This window comes from Onychomys torridus, chromosome 3 (assembly GCF_903995425.1).
Source record: "Onychomys torridus chromosome 3, mOncTor1.1, whole genome shotgun sequence".
Lineage (NCBI taxonomy): Eukaryota > Metazoa > Chordata > Mammalia > Rodentia > Cricetidae > Onychomys > Onychomys torridus.
The window spans coordinates 1,560,790-1,582,358 of NC_050445.1; the positions used below are offsets into that span (position 1 = coordinate 1,560,790).

Below are 21,569 nucleotides of genomic sequence, written 5' to 3' on the forward strand. Positions count from 1 at the left end.
GTGACCGAATGCCCAGAGGGGTAGGACCAGGGCAGCAGAGAGCATGCTTGCGGGGTGAAGTCAGTCTGAAGCTCTGCAGTGATGTGCTGGCTTTGCCTGATGTCACTGGTGGCATTTTGCATCACCTGAAATTGTCTTACGTTGGTGAAACTGCCATACCTGTCTGTCCTCCTGGCCAGGTATCTGGTACAAAGTTCTGTTCCTTCTTATGGCCAACTGAACATGTGTCACAGACACCCACTTCCTTCTCAAAGGCTAAGCAAGCACTCTACCACTGAACTACACTCCCTGTCCTTAACAGCAACACACAGAAGCAGCCCACAGGTGCTGGGAAAGGAGCGTGGGGCATCCTCATGTCCTCAACATCAAGCCAAGGTCGCCATGCTATTGAAATAAAAACCCAGTGGGTTGTACTGGATCAATGCAAAATGTTCTGGTGTTTCCCCAAGAACACTGCAGAATAGTGTTTTCCGAAGAAAACACACAGCAACCTGTTACTGACTCCAGACTGAGGGAGGATCCCAGCTGGCACCCATCCTTCCTGCCACCCCTTCTGGCAGGATTCTCTATAGCAGAGATAACAGTTTAAATAAGGGGTGTGGGGGGGAAACGCTGGTTGTAGTGGTACATGCCTTTTATCCTAGCACTAGGGAGGCAGAGACAGTTGATCTCTGAGTTCAAGGACAACCTGGTCTCTAGAGTGAGTTCCAGGACAGCCAGGGCTACACAGAGAACCCCTATGTCAATAAATAAACAGATAATAGAAAAAAAAGTTTTACTTTTACTTTTAAATTGTATATGCATTTGTTGTGTATAGCTATGTGCAGTGTGGGTGCAGGTGCCCATGGAGGCCAGGAGAGGGCATTTTATCACCTGAACTAGAGTTACAGGTAGTTGTGACAGCCCAGGATGGGTGCTGGCAACCAAACTCTGCAAGAACAATCCGAGCTGAGCCATCTCTCCAGCCCCCAGTGGCTCCTGCATGTGACCAGTGGCTCCACCACATCTGGCATAGGACTGGCATTTCTGCACAAGACCAGATAGTCCTACCCAGCTGTTCAATGCCAGACCTTTACAGAAAACCACTGGATTAATGTCCAAAAATGGATGGGTACTCCAAGGCAGGGGGCTCCTGCCAAGCAGGCTGGTTGAAGTTCCTTGCTCCCTGGCCTCTCCCAAGGCCACTGCTGTATAAATGACCTTGGTTCACAGCCCTCTTCTCAACCAGAAGGGGAGATGACCCAGGCCAGGGATCGTAGGGCACAGCTGTGGCAGGCCAACGGGCCTCCAAAAGGAAACCAAACCAAGGACGACACCCAGAGCACTTTGAGTGACATGTATTTGAGTTCTTCAGGGGGGCTTGTGGCACATAACTTGCAATCTGACCTGGCTTTTGTAAGAAGCTCCATTTCCTCAGCAGGGAGGGCCCAGCAGCAAGGGCTTCAACTCTAGGAAATGGAGGCAGGCCGGCTCAAGTCCCTGCCGAGGCTTAAGTGTCCCAGTGGCAAGGCCTTGGTTCAGAGCACGGAGAAAGGCACCTTCTTCCACAGTAGGAAAGGTCACGAGGGAAGGTGCATGCCCTGCCACAGGCCACTGCAGTCGCAAAGTGCTTGGGAAAGCCAAGAACACTGACAGACAAGCCAGGCCACAGGTTTTGACCATCTCCTCTCCAGGTCCTCAAGCTGGCTGCAAGGGCACCGGGGCTGCACAGGCCACCTTGTTGCTAAAGAGGCGTGACAGGCTGTGTTTGGCTGCTGGCCTTCGCGGCAAAGGTGGCACTGACTGGAGTCCACGCACATCCCAGAGGCGCAGAGCACCATCATGAGATGCTGTGTAGAGCACCTGACCGTGTACCTGTGGGCAGGCAGGACGGCTGTCAGCCATGAGCAGGCCCCTTGCCTCCCTGGGGCAGTACAGAGCTGGGAAGGGAGGACTCCTACCTGGAGGCAGTTGATGACAAAGCTGTGGCCTCGGAACACCTTCTGCAGCACTCCTGACTGGGCATCAAAGGCCCGGGCACGGGCGTCCCCACTGCCTGTGAACACTGCGGACACACAGCAGTACACTGGGCCCTTCCTGGCTGCCACCTTGCCACCTCCCCAGGAATGGGACACAGGGAGAGGGTGGTCTGACCTCTGCCTGCCCCACAGAGATATCCTAAGGGTCAGGTGGGAAACATCTGGAAGCCTTCTGAAGGGAAACTCGGGCTCTCTCAACCGTGGAGTCAGGGAGGACGCAGAGGGCCCTAGGACGCCCCTGCTGTGTGGACATCTTTGCATAATCTGGCTGCCATGCCTTCCTTGACTTCCGGTCAGCCTGTGCTGTCCTGAGTGGCCCTGTGTCTCAAGAACCTCTCAGGGCCACGTACCCATCTTATACCCTATTGAGTTAAGCAGACTTCTCTGCCTTGTGTTTCTAGAACACTCACCGAATCCTGCAGGCTCTGCCCTGCCCATTCATCACCTGTACCCAGGGCCAGCCAGAGCCCACCCACCCTCCTCAGAAAGGGATTTGCCGCCTTGAAGCAGAGAGCCCAGACCCTATCTGATTCCTGGGTCTTCCTCTGTCATAACTTGGCTTGGTGGTGCTCTGGCATCAAGGACACCAGAGTCCCTGTAGTACTTGCTGAGACAGATGGCTGAGTGCCACCCCACAGTTTCTGGTGCACTAAGGGGGCCTGCGACTCCTTTTTCTTTTTCTTTTTCTTTTTCTTTTGGCGGAGCTGAGGATCGAAAGGCAAGCGCTCTACCACTGAGCTAAATCCCCAACCCCAGGGCCCCCGGGCTCCTGGGCTCCTTTTTAATCCTTACTGGTGAGGCTGGTGATGAGGGGCCACCTGAAGTAGCCAACTATGTGAGTTCAGTGGTTCACTTACCATCCTACACTGATTTCCCCAGAAGCCACCCCCTGAACAGGAGACCAGCAGTTCACATGGCAGACAGTGCAGGAAACACGGAGGTGATAGGGACGAAACCACAGGAGCCTGTTAAGTGAGCAGAGCAGCTCAGGTGGGGGTGGGGAGAAACTGTAGGTCCAGCAGGGAGGTAAGGATGCTGGGCCACACACCCTCAATACCCCTGCTGAGAGAGAGTGGTCCTGGAGATCAGCTCCCAGCAATCCTGCTTGCTTAGTGTGAACTGTCAACTTCACCCAACCTAGAATCACCGGGGAAGAGAATCTCATCTCACTGCTCAATTATCTAGGTCAGGGCAGCAGCCTGAGGTAGGAAATGATGGTTAATTGAGGTTGGAAGACCCTGAATGCGGGAGCTCCATCGCATGGGCTGGGTCCTGAACTGCGTCCATGAGGAAAGTGAGCTGAGTACGGAGCATCTCGCGTTCACTCACTCCTCTGCTCTGGACGACCCACGTGGTATAACTAGCTGACTTAGGCCCCTGCTGCTGTGACCTCCCTGCAACCTGGAACTGTAAGACAAACCCTTTCTGCTGAGTGTGATAGCAATAGACGAACCCCAAGGCCATCTTGTATTTGCCACTCTGGGCCTGCCTAAAGCCAGCCCCTCTAGGCTGCTCCCTGCTCTTCGGTATCTATTTCTTACCCTGTTCTGCCTTTGTCTGCACACACTTCCCCTTTTATTAAAGCTTGAGGTGCACAGGGCCCCGGGAGGGAGTTTCCTTGCTGCATTTCCTCAGCTCCTTCCTTGGCTCTCCCCAGACTCAGCAGCAGGGTCCAGCCCCCATGGGCTGCTGGGCATCTTGACAGTAGACAGGGTCGGGAGCAAAGCCCATTCAGTAGCCTTGTTGGCAAAGACCAAGAACCAAGCTCAGTCATAGTGAGAGGGGCCTGTGAGGGTGACTTCAGCACAGCTGTGCCAGTTGCCGCCAGGGGCGGGGGCACAGGAGGCCGATGGCAGTGTCTGGGGGCTAACCATTCTGTGCTCAGAGAGGTATCTGACCAGGGAGCAGAGCTATGCCCACACTAAGGCTTGGACATGAGAGGAAGGAAAAGTAACTTCTCCACGTCAGGCTAACCCCTAGTGTTTCCACTCAGGCCCAGCCCTGTGGGAGTCTAACATCTGCTTCTGTTAGGGGCTCATGAATCTAAATAGGAAGGGAATAGCCATTGGTGGAGCCAAGGAGAAGGGGATGAAGACCCAGATGTGTGACCATTTGGGACCTAGGAGACAAAAAGCTTCCTCCCCACCCAACAAGCCATTCCCCCTTCAGACACCAATGAAATGGAAAGTAGAAAGGTAGCCTGGCTCAGGGATGGCAAACCATGGAGCCATGGGAGGCAGAAGAGACAACCAGGAGAGGAAGGTAGGGTGAGGAAACTGGAGTGGCAGGGGCAGGACAGATCACTTACAGGTGCCCGCGTGGTACTTGAGGGCACTCACGCTGTGTCCATGTGCCGGGAACGTGCGCACCCTCTCTCCGGTGTCAGCCAGCCAGCACTTAACGGTCCTGTCTGCACTGCCCGAGTACAAGAGCCCGTCTGTGAGCTGAAGGAAAAGCAGGAGGGTCAGCCCATTGGCCTTGGTGGCCAGGCAGCCCTCAAATCATTACTTGCAAGGTCTCAATGGGGAAAAGCACGATGACCCCAAAAGGTACTCCCCACCACCCACTGGAGCACTAAGCAGTGCCGGTTCCTCTTTCCCCTGGTGAACCTGCGCCCAGAAGGCAGAGTGTCCTCAGCCCTAGAAAGCCCTGCAGACCTTAGATGGAGCCCTGCAGAGATACTAGACTGTCTCTCAGAGGCCCCCAGCCCCCGTACAGCCCTGCAGACCCCAAGCAGAGCCACACACTCAGACAGAGCCTCTCCACTGGCTCCTCCTCCTCCACAGGCTCACTAATAAAGCCTTGGTCCCCAGCTGATGGCACTCAGGAGAAGTAGCAGAGCCTCCAGAGAGTCAGAGGACACAGAGGAGGCTTGTCACTAAGTGGCAAGCTCAGTGCCCAGGCATAAACAGAAGCCCTCTGCCTACACAGGATCCTCACACACAGCAGTACTCCACCCCCAGTATCCTGCTAAGTGGAGACACACTGAGCCATGCTCCAGGTGAGGGTCAGGTCACTTCCACTCTCAGCCCCAGAGAGACCTAGAAGGCTGTTGTCACCCCTAGCATGTTGGGTGAGAGAACTGGTACCCAGGACTGAAGGCTGACAGTATATACAACCCCAAATACGGCAGCAAAGACACTGTGTTCAGACCCTCCTCCAGCTCCTAAAACTGAGAAAAGCCCTGCCTCTAGGGGAAGAAAAAGGTTCCTGTTGCCAGAGACAGAAACTCAGTTCAAGAAATACACAGACGCAGGTCAGGCCTTAGGGGGTTTTGTTGATGTTGTTTTTGTGTGTGTATGTATGTGAGTTCATGTTCCGTGTGTGTGTGTGTGTGTGTGTGTGTGTGTGTGTGTGTGTGTGTGTGTGTGTGTAGAGAGAGAGACCAGTGGTCAACCTCTGCTGACCCTCAGGCATCCTGAGCTCACTAATTAGGTTAGGCTGGTTGGGCAGCAAGCCATAGGGATCCACCTGCCTCTGCATCTCCATGGTGGGTTACAGGTGTATGCCCCCAGCTTTTCTTTTTCTAATTATTTATTTTATGTATATGAGTCTTCTACCTATATGTACAACTTACGTCAGAAGAGGGCATCAGATCTCATTACAGATGGTTGTGGGTTGTGGGTGCTGGGAATTGAACCCAAGTCCTCTGGAAGAGCAGCCAGTGCTCTTAACTGCTGAGCCATCTCTCCAGCCCCGATACACCCAGCTTTTCTACACGGTGCTGGGATGAACTCAGCTCCTCAGCTTGTGTGGCAAATGTTTGAGCCATCTGCCTGGTCTGTTTTTTTCAGACAGGATCTCACTGGGTAGCCCAAGCTGGCTTCAGATTCCCTCCTGGCTTCCCCAGCACCAGGATTCCAGGTATTCTCAATCACACTTAAGCTGTTCAAAGTCCCTTTCTCTGTTGGGTCACTTCTTCGGCCCTACCTCCCCTTTGTCTGGATATATGTTCAGGAATCTTCTTATTCAGCCGACTTACTGTCCATTTTCCTGGCAAGGTCTGCACTGCTGAGATCTGAATGTTTCCCCCACAAAGCATAGGCTGGACACTTTCCCAGTGCAAGAGTGTGGGAGTGGGCCAGGGCCGGGTATAATGGTGCACACCTTTAATCCCAACACACATGAGGCAGGTGGATCTCTGTAACTTCAAGGCTAGCCTGGTCTACACAGAATTTCAGGATAGCCATGAGTACACAGTGAGACGCTGTCTCAAAATGAATGAATGAATGAATGAATGAATGAATGATTGTAGGGTTGGGGATGCCTAATAAAAGGTGTTTAGTGAGCTGGGCACGGTGGCACATGCCTTTAATCCCAGCACTCAGGAGGCAGAGGCAGGAGGATGATCTCTGAGTTCACAGCTACCAAGCCTACAGAGTGAGTCCCAGGACAGCCAGGATGACACAGAGAAACCCTGTTTCTGAAAACAAAAACAGAAATGTGTTTAGACCATGAGAACTCCACCAGCTCCACACGTGAGAGAATTGATGGACGGATGCAATGAACAGTTTGGCACTGTGAACGAAGGCTGCTTGAGGCTGTGTTCCCCTCTTCCCTTCCCCCACAATAGGACATGCAGTCCAGCAGCAGTCAGACAGGTCTCACCTCCAGACAGATGACAGAGCCCTGGTGCTCCCGGAAAACCCGCAGCTGCTCCCCACTCAGGATGTCCCAAGCACGGACGGTGGCATCAGTGCTACCTGTGAAGGCCGTGTGGCTGGAAACAGACAGCACCAGGCACAGCACTGCCCCTGTGTGGCCCCGAAGTGTCTGGTGGCAGCAGCCACTGGCCACCTGCCACACTTTGGCCGTGTCGTCCGTGCTGCCAGTCACGAGGAGCCCACCACCCATGGCTGCCTCCAAGCAGGGATCCCCGGGCAGGTCCTTGGGGGCCGAGTAGGCTAGTGTCAGCACACAGTTGCGGTGGCCCCGGAACTCCTTGGACGCTTGCCCTTTGTCCACAGTCCATGCACGTGCTGTCCGGTCATAGGAACTGCTGAAGAGCTGGCCATTTGCAACTAGGATCCTATGGGTGAGGGGAAGGGGTCAGGCTCAGAACACCCAGGGTTGAAGGGATCCACCCGGCCCTCACAGGCTAGCTGTGGTCTCCAGTCTCTGCCCTGCTCCACACTCACTCTCCAAGGTCTAGCTCAAAACACCACATGTCCACCGTGCCCACCCCCCAGCCACCCTTCATTCTCAGTTATTTCCTCCTATGACCAACCTGCAGGCCTGCCCTGTACCCCAACAGGGACCATGTCTCTGGTGCATGATTCACATAACACTCTATCCAAGCCAGAGACATAGGAGGAAGAGGGGACACGGGGCTTTCTGTTTAAAATAGGAAAAGGCCATTCAGGGAGCTGAGGCAGAAGGCCTGCCTTGAGTTCAAAGCCAACCTGGGTTACATAGTGAGTTTGAGGCAAGCCCAGACTATAGAGTGGGAGAGACCCTGCCTCCAAAAGGAAAACAAAGAAAACCAGTGAGAAAGTCTAGGGCTACTTGGGACCATCTGGTCACCTTGGGAACAGTCTGGATACATAAAGCAGGCTGGTTAAGGCCAGTTCAGAGTGCCCACCTTGAGGGCCACAAGGAATAGAAGCCCTTGTGCCTCAGGCAGGCACAGAGGCAAGCTGAAGTGTGGGGAGGGCCTCTACTGTCAACTCTGCCAGCAAGAGCCCAGGAGAAACACTCCAGCTCCAGGGCACAGACCAGACTCCAGGGAACTCTGGGTATGAGGCATCAGAAGGGACATTCATGCAGCCGGCTGGCTTGCCACTGGGGGTGGGGGTCTTAAATGAGATAAATGTTGACAGCCTGCTCTCACACTGCTAAATGCTACAACTTCCCAGAAAAACACATTTGTCTTCAGAGAACTTTGCACAGGACTTCCAAGGGCCTGTTTACATGTCCTTGTTAAGAAGTCTAGACTCACCAGGTATGACCCACGCCTGTAATCCCAGCACTCAGGAGACAGAGGCAGGTGGATCTACATGGCGAGTTTGTGATCTGTTGAGAGTCAAAGACTCTCCTTGACAAGAACCTATGATGTTCTGAGGATGCAGCCCCATAGGGCATGCTCGAGGCACTGGGGTTCTCAATAGTTAATCTTGCCAACTTGGTGAGATTTAGGATCAGCATGGAAACAAGCCTCTGGTACATTTGTGACCTCTGGTACATTTGTGACCTGCTAGATTAGGTTAAGTAGGAAGCTCCATCCTAAGCAGGTGACGACACCATTCCCTGGACTGTGGTCCTGGGCTGAATAAAAAGGAGAAAGTGAGCTGATCTTGGGTGTGATGAGACCAGCTGTCTCCTGTTCCTGCTGACATGCCCTCCCTGCCGTGATAGACCAGCTCCCTTTATTCCTTAAGTTGCTTTTTCTGGAGGTGGATGGTGTCCAAGCAATGAGAAAAGAAATTAACACAGGCTAAGTGGGCCCTGGGCAGATGCGGGTACAATGTACAAGAGGGACGCTAGGCCACTGAAGGATGTGTGCTGGAAGCTCACAAGCACAGCCTCGCTTCAAAAATAGAAGTGAACCGGGTGGTGGTGGCGCACTTTGATCCCAGGACTCGGGAGGCAGAGCCAGGCTGAGCTCTGTGAGTTTGAGGCCAGCCTGGGCTACAGAGTGAGTTCCAGGAAAGGTGCAAAGCTACACAGAGAAATCCTGTCTCAGAAACAAAAAATACAGAAGTGAGTTCCAGCCTCTCACCCATTTGGGAACAGTCATCAGAGTGTGTCCTTCGTGTGGTGGATTTTGAACAGCCACTGATGGGAAACAGTGTATGTACGTACGTTTGTGGATGTTCTGTATGTGCATGTGCATTGGACACATGTCGAGCACATGTGTGGACATTCCTATGTATATGTATTTGATGCATCGCAGTTGTGTATGTGTTGTGTATATGTAATTTTTATATGAATGATCTTGTTCATACATATGCATGTTGTGTGTATGCTGTATGTACGTGTGTATCCACGTGCTGTACCTTTGTGTTGTGTTATGTATATTACCTGTGTGTGGGCATGGATGCTAAACCTCATAAAGCATAGTTTCCGCCTTGTTTAGAGAAGCTTGTGACCTTCCCCTGATCAACAACCTGAGGACAAGCTGGTCATCTGAGGCATGGACCCTAGGTTGGCTTTTGACTAGGGTGCCTGAGTTTCTGTTTTTGTGGAGGACTTTTTGTATAGACAGTTAAGGTGGGGGGGGGGATTCCGAGACAGGGTCTCCTCTAAGCCAGGCTGATCTAGAGCTCATTCTGCACCCAGGCTGGCCTTGAAGTCATGGAAATTGCACTACCTCAGTTTCCCAAGTTCTGGGACAACAGAAACAAGTCACCATGCTTGGCCAATGACAGACATCTTGCTGGGAAAGGCCAGTTTGAACTGTGAGAGCTGAGTTCTCCTAGATCTAGCATCTCCTACAGACACCTTCAGACTGTCGAGCTGCCATCTGATGTGGACTCTGGAGCTGCAGTTAGCTTGAGTAGCTAGTCTGCCTGTCTGGAGGCCCACACAGCACTCAGAGTCCCCTGGCTGCAGCACAGGGGACTTCTCCGTGTCCACAAAGAAAGGCCCTTGGGTCCTTCCCAAGTAGGAACCTGTGGTGGTATTGTGTTCCCCCAAATATTGTACATTCTAATAAACTTATCTGGGGTCAGAGAATAGAACAGCCACTAGATACAGAGGCTAGAAAATGGTGGCACTCACACCTTTAATCCTAGCCTTCTGGAGGCATGGATCTCTGTGAGTTCAAGGCCACATTGGAAATAGCCAGGCATGGTGACTCACACCTTTAATACCAGGAAGTGATGGCAGAAAGCAGAAAGGTATATAAGGTGTGAAGACCAGAAACTAGAAGCTTTTGGCTAGTTAAGCTTTTAGGCTTTGGAGCAGCAGTGCAGCTGAGATCCATTTGGATGAAGACACAGAGGCTTCCAGTCTGAGGAAACAGGATCAGCTGAGGAATTGGCGAGGTGAGGTAGCTGTGGCTTGTTCTGCTTCTCTGATCTTCCAGCATTCACCCCAATACCTGGCTCTAGGTTTGACTTTATTGCTAAGACCTTTTTAAGATTCCTGCTACACTCCTGTCAGTGTGACTTTACGGGTTCCAATGCTAGGCATCCACTTAGAACTTGGGAGCCCAGGGCAACCATTGTGTGTCATAAAAATAACATCAAGTTGATCTGGTCAGTAAACAAATTTCCACTGCTCAGGTCCAACCTAAATTCAACAGGAAAAAAATTCAGATCCTGAAGAAAGCCAGGAGACCTTCAGTAGCCATATGAAAGAAAGGAAGTATAAAAATATCACCAACTGTATCTTCCTCCTCTGAGCCCCTTGCTCTGCCATTGGTGTCCTGTAACAATCTCCTCTGGAATTTGCTCCCATTCGTGGGTGCTATATATAGCTCCAACACTTCCCCACACCCAGAGGGCAGTCAGGGCACAGACTATGCTAATGTATGCTAATGATGCCTCTTTCCTGTGGCTCCTCTGCATGACCATCCAGCTACCACAAGCAGTTAGCCGCACTGCTCAAAATCAATCCTCCATTTCTGTGTCTTGACCCATGCCCCGGGACTTGGCTGACCTGTTCACGATGGACGTGTGCCCTCGGTACACCTGCAGACACTGCCCGGTCCTAACGTCCCACTTCCGGATGGTGCAGTCAGCACTGCAGGTGAAGGCGGCTTCATCCTCCAGCTGGCAGAAGGTCACATAGCTCTCATGACCTACAGTGAGAGGAAGTGTGGGATGGCCAGGTACCAGCTCTTCTCTGCCTGTGTGTGCAAGCAGATACATGAGAGCAGGAGCCTCTGAGGCAAGTCTGGGAGACTAGCCCTACCTCTATCCTACAGACCGGGATCTTACTTTGTAGCCCAGGCCAGGCTGGAACTCACAGTCCTTCTGCCTCAGCCTCCAGGGTGCTCAGTCCCAGGAGTAAATCGCCACGTCCAGTGAGACTGGCCCTTTCGGGTTGTTTGTTTGTTTGCTTTGTTTTTGTTTGTTTGGTTTTGGTTTTGGTTTTTCCAGACAGAGTTTCTCTGTGAAGCAGTCCTGGCTGTCCTGGAACTCACTCTGTAGACCAGGCTGGCCTCGAACTCACAGAGATCCGCCTGCCTCTGCCTCCGGAGTGCTGGGGTTAAAGGTGTGTGCCACCACTGCCTGGCTCCCTTTTGTGACTTTTAAACTTCTCTGTCTGTCTGTCTGTCTCTGTATGTGTGACAGAGGTGTGTGTGTGTGTGTGTGTGTGTGTGTGTGTGTGTGTGTGTGCGCGCGCGCGCGCGCCAGTGGACACATGGAAAAGGATTGTCCGGTCTGCTCTACCACTCCCTGTGTGTTCCCTTGAGAGTCTCTCCCTGAACCCAGAGCTGGGCTGAGGCTAGACCCCAGTGATCCTCCTGTGTCCATCCTCCACAGCACTGGGGGTTATGGTCGTTTGCAAAGAGCACCCTCAGCTTTTTCCCTAGGTTTGGAGACCTGAACTCAGGCCCTCACAGCTGAGCAGCGAGCCCTCTGACTCACTGAGCTATCTCCTCAGGACCTGCTCCCCACTTTTATTTTGAGACTTTTTCATGTAGCCCAGGCTGGCCTTGAACTCCTGATCCTCCTAAATCTACCTCCCACCATTGGGATTAAAAGCATGAGCCACCACACCCAGGTCTTTAATCTCATTTGAGAATTTCCTTTCGTAGGCAAACAGGAATTTTAGCAATCTCTCCTGCAGGATCAAGCTTGTTAACTTTTTTTTTTTTTTTTTTTTTTTTTTAAGGTCCTGGGTTAAACTTAGCTTGGAAAAACTTGACTTCCTGGGTTCTAAGAAAGAGAATTTTAATAAAAGCTCTCGGTCCTCCAGGAGAGTGCATGCCAGGCTGATCTGAAAACAATGCAAGAATTAAGTAAACCCCTAAGAAATGGCAGATTGTGTTTCCCCGAATACACAAGTTGATGAAAAAGCTGAGGGCAAATCTGTTTGGCAAAACACAGCCCAGATTTTTGCCAGAGTTTATAAATAATTCTTAAAGTTGTCAACAAACTTTCCCTGAGACCAGTCTGCCTCCCTCTTCCAAAGGCCTCTTGGGAGCTGAGATACCCCAAGAAAGGCAGCCAAGGTATGCCAGGCCTACTGGGTACTGGCATGGCATGACTCCAGGCCCCGCTAATGACTTTGTATGGGAGTTACCTCCCATAGCCCCCTAATAACCCTGGATGGGCGTCACCACCCATGGCCCCTAAGGACCGTGAGCCAAGGCTGGCTGAGGCCCAGAGCAACTGCTCCAGCAGCGCCCAGCTGCTGACATCCCATCGACACAGTGGGTCAAGTGCAGGAGTGAACCATAAATCGAACCATGAAAAAGCACTTGAGAGCCACGTGGAGCTATTGGGCAACGGCTCCCTGGTTTTGTGGAACTACGGACGGAGCCTGGCTGCTGAACCTGGGGGTGGGGGGGGGCAGCTTTATGGCACGTTAGGGAGAGGGGCGAACACACAGACTGAAAAGAGGCAATAAACAAACGCAACAAGAGTTTTCCGTGTTTCTGACTGCAAGCCAGGCTGACGTAGCAGCCTCTGCCCTCTGCAGCCAGGCCCTGAGCCAAGTGAGGCTCCCACAGCACCCAGGACTCTACTGAAGGCGAGCCCCTCTCCAGTCTCCTATGGCTCACTCTCCAGGCAGCAAACACACCCGCTTGGGTCATGGGTCAGAACCTGCCAGCTGAGGGTCTGGACTCTGCTGTACCTGTCCCTTGTCCACCCCACCCCGGTACACTGTAACCAACCAGTGATGGGCCGGACCCAGGGCTGGTGGGGTCACCACAGAGTGTGGGAGGAGCTGTGTCTGCCGGCTCTAGACCTATCACCTCCAGGGACCTCGGCTTTCAGCTGTTGGAATTGTGCAGAATAAGCACAAACGCCAAGCTGAAAGAAAATATTTTTGAAGGGATAAAGAATGCAGATAAGATGTAGCTATTGCATTCAGAAGAGCAGCCTTGGGGGCTCCTGCTGAGGCGGCGGCCCTTCTCGCCTCCCTGGACACTGAGAGTTTGCCAAGATCTGCTGTTCCCTCTGCGCACAGGAAAAGTGGCCCAGGACCCAGGGCCGCAGGGGACACAGCATAAAACAGGTCCTCTTAGCCGGGCGGTGGTGGCGCATGCCTTTAATCCCAGCACTCGGGAGGCAGAGGCAGGTGGATCTCTGTGAGTTCGAGGCCAGCCTGGGCTACCAAGTGAGTTCCAGGAAAGGAGCAAAGCTACACAGAGAAACCCTGTCTCGAAACAACAACAACAAAACGAAAACAAACAAACAAGACCTCCTTTCTCTTTCAGTCCCCAGGGTCACACAATAACTGGCCACCCCAACTGCCACTTGGTGACTGCACCCCATAGTAGTATAGTAACACATCCTTACCCCACCCTGGGAGTGCAAGCAGGTACTGTGATTTGTGCAAGAAAGGTACACTTGCTGGGTGGCCCCTGGTTGTGGGAGCCCACAAAGGTTTCCTAGTTAGATCTGAGCTTGCTTTACACAGCAGGGCTGCATAAGGGATGGCCTGACCGGCCAAACGTTACCTTGGGCTCTGACACAGAGGGCTGCCTCGGGCCGCCTGTGGCCCTGCAGGCAAGGTCCCTTTGCCCCAGGGGAGTCTACCCCACAGCTGCCTACAGGCTGCTGTAGCTGCATTGCCCTGGGAGAAGTGATGTCCCAGTGGTTCTTCTTCGTATTATACTCTGTCCACTTTGTGGTGTCGCTTTCTTAGATGCTTATGAATTACCCTATGTAATCCCAGCACTCAGGAGGCAGAGGCAGGAGGATCTCTGTGAGTTCGAGGACAGGCTGGTCTACAAAGCGAGTTCCAGGACAGGCTCCAAAGCTACAGAGAAACCCTGTCTCCAAAAAAACAAACAAACAAACAAACAAACAAAAAAGGGAGCCAGGGCCCTGACTGGTACTGCCCTTCAGCACCAGCCCAGCCATGACCCTCCCCACAGCCTCACCCACCATTGCCTCACCCACCACTCTGGCACCTTTCCCCTTAGCCTTCTGAACAGGCAACAGGGAACCTACCACTGAACCTCCAAAGTGCAGTCACTAAAACAGACGACGTCTTCATGGAATTCTTCCTTGAGCAAATATTGACTGCCTATGTGTAGCAGCCCTCCTCTCCCAGTACTCTTCTATGCCTTCCTTGTAAGGGGCTGGACAGACAGCTCAACAGTTAAGAGCACTGGCTGCTCTTCTAAAGGACATGGGTTCAATTCCCAGCACCCCCACAGGGCTGCTCATGACTATCTGTAACTTTAGTCCCATGGGCTCTGACACCCTCTTGTGGCACCATCAGGCACACATGTAGTACACAGACATACATGCAGGCAAAACATTCACACATATAGGATAAAAATCTAAAAATAAAATTTAAATGCATGAGTTGTTAGCTTACAAGAAAAACAAATCAAAACAAAAAATGGATACTTCATCTCCTCATTCAGCCCATACCTATATGTCTCTTTTCTCCCTGACCCTCAAAGTTAACAGTTAACACTATGCTTGGGTCCTGCTCCAGGCCAGTGCCCTCCTCTGAAGCTTGCAACCATGAGTGGTGGTTCTCAGAAGACGCTGAGGCCAAAGAAGGATCTGGAGCATCCACAGTGGCCTAGAACCTTCAGATCAAGTCCCTTACTCCATTGGGAACCAAACAGGGCAGCACAGACATCTCAGGATGTTTTCTTAGGTCAGGGTCCAGTGTCATCAAGGACATGGATACTCCACAGAGGGCAAAGAGGGGACTGGTGACCACTACCATTCCAGCAATCCTTTTCCCAAAATAAGTGCCAGTCAACTCTTTTTCTCCAGTGTTCACCCACTGCATCTGAAAGCTGTCCCTTCTAAATGTGTATGTCCGCAGCGGGGAAGCCTGAGCATTCCAGTCCTACTGATGCTGCTTTGTGACTCTTCTGAGAGTTCCAACAGAAATGACCTGCCCAGCAATCCCCACTTTCATCTCCATTCCAGTCCCTGGTCCAAACTTCCCCAAGCTCTGGAAAATACTCAGAAAATCCTCCAGCCTACACAGCCTCTGCTGCTGAGATCTGATAAGGAAGCTTGAACACACAGCCCAGTCACCAATCTCAACCGCTCTGCCCAAGGAATCAGGGCTCCAAACAACAGGCTGGAATTCCAAGGCCTTTGCAAGCCTAAGGCTACACAAGGGTCCAAGTCCTCCCACAGGAGCAGAAGGATGCCTGCATTCACAGGCAGTTCACAGGGATGACAGCTGCCGCTAGCTGGCTGTATGGCCTGGGCACAACTTCCCTGCAGCAGGGCCCTGAGGAGAAGCAGTAGCCACAAGCAGCGGGCTGCAATGGACCAGTCTTGCCACCTTGGACAAGTCCTCCAGTTCATTCCTGCTTGGGGGATGCTGAGGCTACACTCACCTCCAGGCAGCATCCAGAAAACACAAGACATTCTGTATCAGTAATTAAGTCTGCCTCTGTCCATTTCTGGCTCATAAACTGGTGTCAGTGGGCTTGCAGAACAGCAAGCACTAGCTGTTCTTCCAAAGGACCTGGGTTCTATCCCCAGACTCCACATGGTGGCTCACAACCATCTGTAACTCCAGTTCCAGAGTATTTGATGCCCTCTTCTGGCTTCCTTGGGTACCAGGCACACAGTTGGTGCACAGACATACGTGAAGGCAAAATACCCATACACATAAAGTAAAATTTTTAATTGAAAAAAACAGTGTTGATCCTAGTCTATGAAATATAACCACATAATAAAGTATACAGACATACATCTTAAAATATAAGGTGTGAAACAAGCATTCTTTACTAAGTGGGTGTGGTGGCATATACCAATAATTCCAGCATCTAGAGGAGGAAGCATTAAGATCACCACAAGTTTGAGGCCCGCCTGGTCTACAAAGTTCCAGGCCAGCCAGGGCTAAACAAGGAGACATCTTCTTAGCCTGGGCAGTGGTGGCAGATGCCTTTAAACTCAGCCACTCAGGAAGCAGAAGCAGGGGGGTCTCTGTGAGTTCAAAGCCAGCCTAGTCTACAGAGCAAGTTCCAGGCTATTCAGGGCTACAGAGAGAAACTCTGTCTTGAAAAACAAAACAAAACAAAACAAACAAACAAACAAAACCCAACCCTCACCCAAAGGAGACACTGTCTGAAAAAGCTAATAAAAAGGAGTCAGGGAGAAGATAGCCCAGGGCTTGCAGTTAACCCAGCCTACTTGGCAAATTCCAGGCCAATGACAGACTAACTCTACCATCCCCTCTACACACACTCACACACACACACACACACACACACACACACACACACACACACAAGCACACAGTTCCTGAGAAACATCTAAGGTTATATCTGGCCTCCATATACAGGTACATACACTTATACACTCATGTATGCCTCAAACGAAAGGGGTGTGTATGTGTAATCAATCCTACTAATATCTCAGGAGGAAGCTGCTGGAGGAGACCTTGTTTTTCCCTGGAGGAGGGGACACAAACAGAAAGATACCAAATAGCCACATTGACTCATGCAAGCTCAGTCATAATCAGGGTCTCACAGTAGATATCTTTGTCCCTTTTATCCTGTACAATTTTGAAATGCCAGCCTTTGGAAACAAAGACTCAGAGTCTTAACCCTGGCAAGAACAGCCAAGGCAGGGAATCTCCAACAGTGGGGTGGCTTTCCACTAGCCCAGGCCAGGCCAGGCATCCCACACTGGAAAGCTGTTGACGGGCCACACAGCTGTGAGGGCCACTAAAACAGATATGAAGGATGCTAGGTGCCAGTCAGAGCTGGGCTCAAGGATGGGCCCTGGAAACTTGGCAAGATTCCAGAGCTGCCCTGGGACAAACCACTGGGCCAGAACCAGCCTGGGAGGCCTAGACTTTCTGAGGAGAAGCCTTCTTGACAAACTGGAATCCCACTGGAGTCCCAGGCATAAAGGCTCCACAGGCTGGCTGTGTACTAGTCACCCAAATCCTGAGGAAATAGCAATTGGAAACACCAACCAAGCCTAGCCTGGTGGAGAGCCTCTGATTTCAGGTATTTTGGAGGTGGAGGCAGGAGGATCAGGAATTCAAAGTTACAAGGTGAGTGTGCTGTCTAGTTTTATGTCAACTGGACACTAGCTGAAGACATCTGAGAGGAGGAACTTCAAGTGAGAAAATGGCTCTAGAAGATTAGACTGTAGACAAGCTTGCCGGGCATTTTCTTAGTTAGTGATTGATGACAGAGAGCCCACAGCCCATTGTGGGCTGGTGTTCCTGGGTTCTGCAAGAAGGCAGGCTGAGCAAGCCAGGAGAGCAAGTCGGTAAATGGGCTCCATGGCCTCTGCATCAGCTCCTGCCTCCAGGTTCCTGCCCTGCTTGAGTTCCTGTCCTGACTTCCTTCAGTGACAGCAGTGCTGTAGAAATGTAAACCTAACCAATGATTTCCTCCCCAGCTTGCTTTCAATCATATTGTTTATTACAGCAACAATAATCCCAACTAAGACGGTGACTTTGAAATCTGAAGGTGACAGAAAACCTGCCCTGAACCAAACTCAAAGCCAAGCGGCGGTGGTGCATGCCTTTAATTCTGACACTTAGACTCTGAGTTTTGAGGCCAGCCTAGTCTACAGAGTGAGTTCCGGAACAGCCAGGGCTACACAGAGAACCCTATCTTGAAGAGAGAGAGAGAGAGAGAGAGAGAGAGAGAGAGAGAGAGAGAGAGAGAAAGGAAAAGAAAAAAGAGTTGGGGATTTAGCTCAGTGGTAGAGCGCTTGCCTAGCAAGAGCAAGACCCTGGGTTCGATCCTCAGCTCAAAAAACAAACAAACAAAAAACAAACAAACAAAAAACAAACAAACAAATCAAACAAAAAGCCAATTCCAAGGTTCTTCTCTGGGGAATCTTTGGAGCCAGGCCAAAGAATCTGCACTCCTAAAAACCCGACAGTCTTTTCTTTGGGAAACAATACATATTTTACTTGAGCTAACAGCTCTCCTCCTGAGCGGGCCTGTCAGAGAATGCTGGCTGTGTGGGGAGGAATGTGGACCAGTTTGTAGCCAATTCCCCATCTTCGCACCAGCTCCCAGGGACCTGTCAATCCAACGTTCCTCCCTTTGGGGCCGTGGACTAGCTACCTTATACTGTTTCCACTTAAAACTGATAGTGTAGGAATGAAGTAGTTTCAGGACTAATACTATCTTTCTGGAGGGCTTGAGCCAGGCCACCCAGCATTTGCTGATCCTGGCGGAAAAGCTGGAGATAAAGAGCCATACCTTGTGCAAAAAGCTTGGCGTGCCTCAAGCCTGCATGAGCTACTGCAGAGGCCAACAGCAGGCCTGGGGGCCTCCACAGAGCAGTGTGGGGGGCACCCAGGACAAGGCTGCTCAGAATGTGAACAGAACTGAATCCACGTGTGAATACCCAAGACATACTATAAATTCTGCGCATGATAATTCCTTGTTTCCTTTCAAATATGCAAGATAGACTCAACCCCACTTCTCAGAAATTTGAATCAATCCTCCCCTTTCTTCTGGCCATAACTGAGATGAGGCCAAACAGAGCTGAGGGTGGGGGTTTGGAGGAGGTGTTCAAATCTCAAGGGTGATATCGGTCCGTGTCTGGGTTAGGGTCACAGGATGAGGTTAGCCCACAGCAGCGTGGATCCTCAACAACCTCACTGTTACAGGGGCCCCCAAGTCGACCATGGGTCACCAGGTCAAGGAGTGCCGCAGGAAGTGTTCGTTAGGGTATGGGCGCGCCTTTTTGTTGGCTAAAAATTTTGCCATGATAAGGATAACATGGGACTGGTCGACAAAACGATCTTGCATTAGGGTGCGCGCCCCTTAGTCACTCACACCCAAGCACCCTCGGACTCTCACGGCGCCCCACCACGAGCTCAAGGGTTGGGGTGAGGGCCCCACCCCATGCAAAGGAGCTAGAGCTCCACTCTTCCAGAAGGGGACTGCAGGCCCGGGGAAGAGTGAAGTCCCGGGTGCGGGGCAGGTGAGCATGGCGAGGCTGAAAGGGTCGCGAGCACGCGCGCTCGTCTACCTTGCAGGAGCGCGCAGCACTGGCCGTCCGCGGTGCTCCAGAGGCGGGCCGTGCCGTCCTCGCTGCCCGTCAGCAGGCGCTGCCCGTCGGGGCTCAGACTCAGCCAGTTGATGCCCCCGCGGTGGTCCGCACAGACCCTCAACGCCGACCCGCTGCTCCCCATCGCCAGGCGGGGGTAAAGAGACGCTGTGGCCGGCTAGAGAGCGGTGCTCCAGCGTCCGCACGTGCTCCTGACGGGGCCCAGACGGACAGCGGCCATCGCAGGGAGGGGACCTGGTGCCCCGCTCCTGCAAAGGCTCGCGGTGCGGCGGGGAACAACAGGGACTCTGACTCTCCACCGGTATCCCCCGCTCCTGTGGCTCCGACGCAGAGCTCCAGGTGAGACCTCCCTTCCTCGGAACCGTCTCGGAGCGCAGGGGGGGAGCCTCTGCCTCGGGGTGCGCCCACCGGGTCTGAAGCGGGCAGAAGAACCCGAGAAGCGGAGCGCGGAACAATACAGTCCAGCCTGGCTCCTCCTCAGAGACCACCCCCCAACCTGTCCCCTCCCACTTCTCCGGCCGCGCGCCAACCCCCACCCCAAGACGCCCTGGTCGTCCTTTGGGCACAAAACTGAGATGCTACTCTGGTCCCGGCTTGGGGACCGCTTCCACGTGTTCCACGTGAGACCCTCCTAGCAGTCTAGGCTGGGTTCTGTCCCCTGCCATTCCAGCTGTCCCTGTCCCCAGAGCCCAGGGCGAGGAAGAAGTGGACATAAGAGTCTGGAGTCTTGGGGGACCCCTGACGAAGGGAGCTGGGGAGCCCCGAGTCCACCCTCCCTGGGAAAACACGAGTACACACCGAATTCTACCAGGGCTGGGCAGGGGAGGGCTGGATCCCGGGCCCTGGGGGTGGGGGATAGGAGCAAGCCCAGATGGGGGAGGTCAGGTTTGTCCTTCTCACACCCATCACCACCCCACCCCCTCCGCCCTCAGCTGGGCGCGCGCCTCTGAGGTCCCACTGAGGTCTGGCGGAATCCTACACCCGGCCCGCAGCCCTCCCGGAGCTCAGTCGGCTGGTTCCTATTAGAGCAGTTCCGGGTGTCGACTTTGCTGGGGGGCGGGGAGGGTGACCCCCCTACACACACTCGGATCCTCCAGGTCCTAGAGGTAGCAGGGTTTCTCAAACCCTCCAAGGAGAGAGGAAGGAAAGCGATGGTTTGGGGGAGCCAGCCTCCTGGGTAATGTGACGACCTGCCCTGCCCACTCTGGCTGACCCAGAAGTGGGTTCCATGGAATAGCTTTATTCCCCGAGTGGCGCAATCAAATAAACGTATTTTTCCTCCCCTGAAACTTTCGAATCCACTTAGGAGACCTTTGCAGACGCTGAAGAGCCAGCAGAGGGTATTGATGGGACCTTGAGTGTGGAGGCAGGAGGCTGCTGACGATCATAGAAAGGGTAAAGGACTCTGGATCCAAAGTGCCTCTAAGGGGCCCCTCCTGAGTTCATCTGGTACCTTGACCTTTAGAAGGCCTTTGCATCATCCGGTTGTGAAGACAGGTTGGGTACCTGGCTGCACAAGTGAGGTCCGGGGACATTGTAAGGGAGTTGGAGAACAGCCAGGGATAGGTGGTGTAAACATATAAAGCGTTTGCCCAGCAGGGAATTGGGCAGGATAGCTACCTTGGGGGTGGGGGTGGGGGTGGGCAACACTTCCAAGGCAAGTCACATGATGTGAGCAAACTGGGACTCTTACAGTTCTAGTTTGCCCACCAGTCCTCAGGAAAACATCTGTTCGCTTCCTCAACCCCAAGCCTGCAGAGGAACCAAATGCTATCAGTTCATTTCTCAGACAGGATTTGTACCCAGTGGCTGTGTGGTTGTATAGGTACTGTGTCGGCTCGGGTCATGTCTCTGCCCTTTTCCTTTACAGAGTAGCAGGATTTTCCTGGAGACCAGAAAGTTAGAAAGCAGCATCCAGGTCCTCTGAGCCTGGAGTCTTCTCCACCTAGAAGCCAGGTAGGGCAGCAGCCCAGCTGATATCAGCAAAAACTGGTGTGAGTGTGGTCCCAGGCCGCCAAGCCCGCTGCAGGAGCCTGAAACACCGTGTGCTCTGAGAGCTAATTGTTTGCAGAATGTAAAGCATGGTAAGAAGAGGAATGGGGAGGGACAGTCACATCCAAGAGGCAGAAGGAAAAGGCAGACTGTTCAGAAGACCCCAGCAACAATGGAGGTGACCATCTGGTGCCAGGGAAGGCCCATCCCCAAGGCCACACAGATAGTCTCAATGTCACCTGTTAGAAAGATTGACCTTCTGGGACTCTATGAGAAACATCTAGAATGGTGATAATCTCAAAATAAGAAGTAACAGAGGGAGCCACCTTTTGGGGTCCCTGTCATGAGCACACACTATCAGAAACATAAATGACACATTTGTGTCTTCCCACGTCAGACTTTGTTGAATCACGCTAAATTCACACGGTTGCAATTTCAGGGGAGCAGTTTGTCAAAT

General features: G+C 52.5%; 1 protein-coding gene across 4 annotated transcripts; it reads right to left on the reverse strand.

The window, feature by feature from the left end:
* Positions 1-1,617: 1,617 nt before the first annotated feature.
* On the reverse strand, positions 1,618-19,616 carry Wdr86 (WD repeat domain 86). Of its 4 annotated transcripts, none has more exons than XM_036182786.1 (6): positions 19,082-19,616; positions 10,620-10,761; positions 6,627-7,047; positions 4,327-4,462; positions 1,941-2,044; positions 1,618-1,854 (listed from the first exon to the last, which is right to left on the reverse strand). In XM_036182786.1, exons 1-6 carry the CDS (start codon positions 19,242-19,244, stop codon positions 1,678-1,680), a joined length of 1,143 nt encoding a protein of 380 aa, XP_036038679.1. In that variant the 5' UTR covers positions 19,245-19,616; the 3' UTR covers positions 1,618-1,677. The 4 variants fall into 4 exon arrangements, 3 of the variants coding, with proteins under 3 accessions (XP_036038679.1, XP_036038678.1, XP_036038680.1); XM_036182785.1 differs by lacking the exon at positions 1,618-1,854 and adding an exon at positions 2,876-3,155 and having other exon boundaries at positions 1,947-2,044; XR_004944565.1 differs by lacking the exon at positions 1,618-1,854 and adding an exon at positions 2,876-2,983 and having other exon boundaries at positions 1,991-2,044.
* Positions 19,617-21,569: the final 1,953 nt, after the last annotated feature.

What these genes read in the sequence shown, in the direction of transcription:
- Wdr86 (XM_036182785.1), bottom strand. Translation starts at nt 19,244, where the DNA reads ATGGGGAGCAGCGGGTCGGCGTTGAGGGTCTGTGCGGACCACCGCGGG. An exon ending in GCTCTGTCATCTGTCTGGAG is followed by an intron (nt 4,463 to 6,626) that starts GTGAGACCTGTC and finishes CTTTTCCTTCAG; the next exon opens with CTCACAGACGGGCTCTTGTA. An exon ending in CAAGTACCACGCGGGCACCT is followed by an intron (nt 3,156 to 4,326) that starts GTAAGTGATCTG and finishes CGGTGATTCTAG; the next exon opens with GTTGGGTGAAGTTGACAGTT.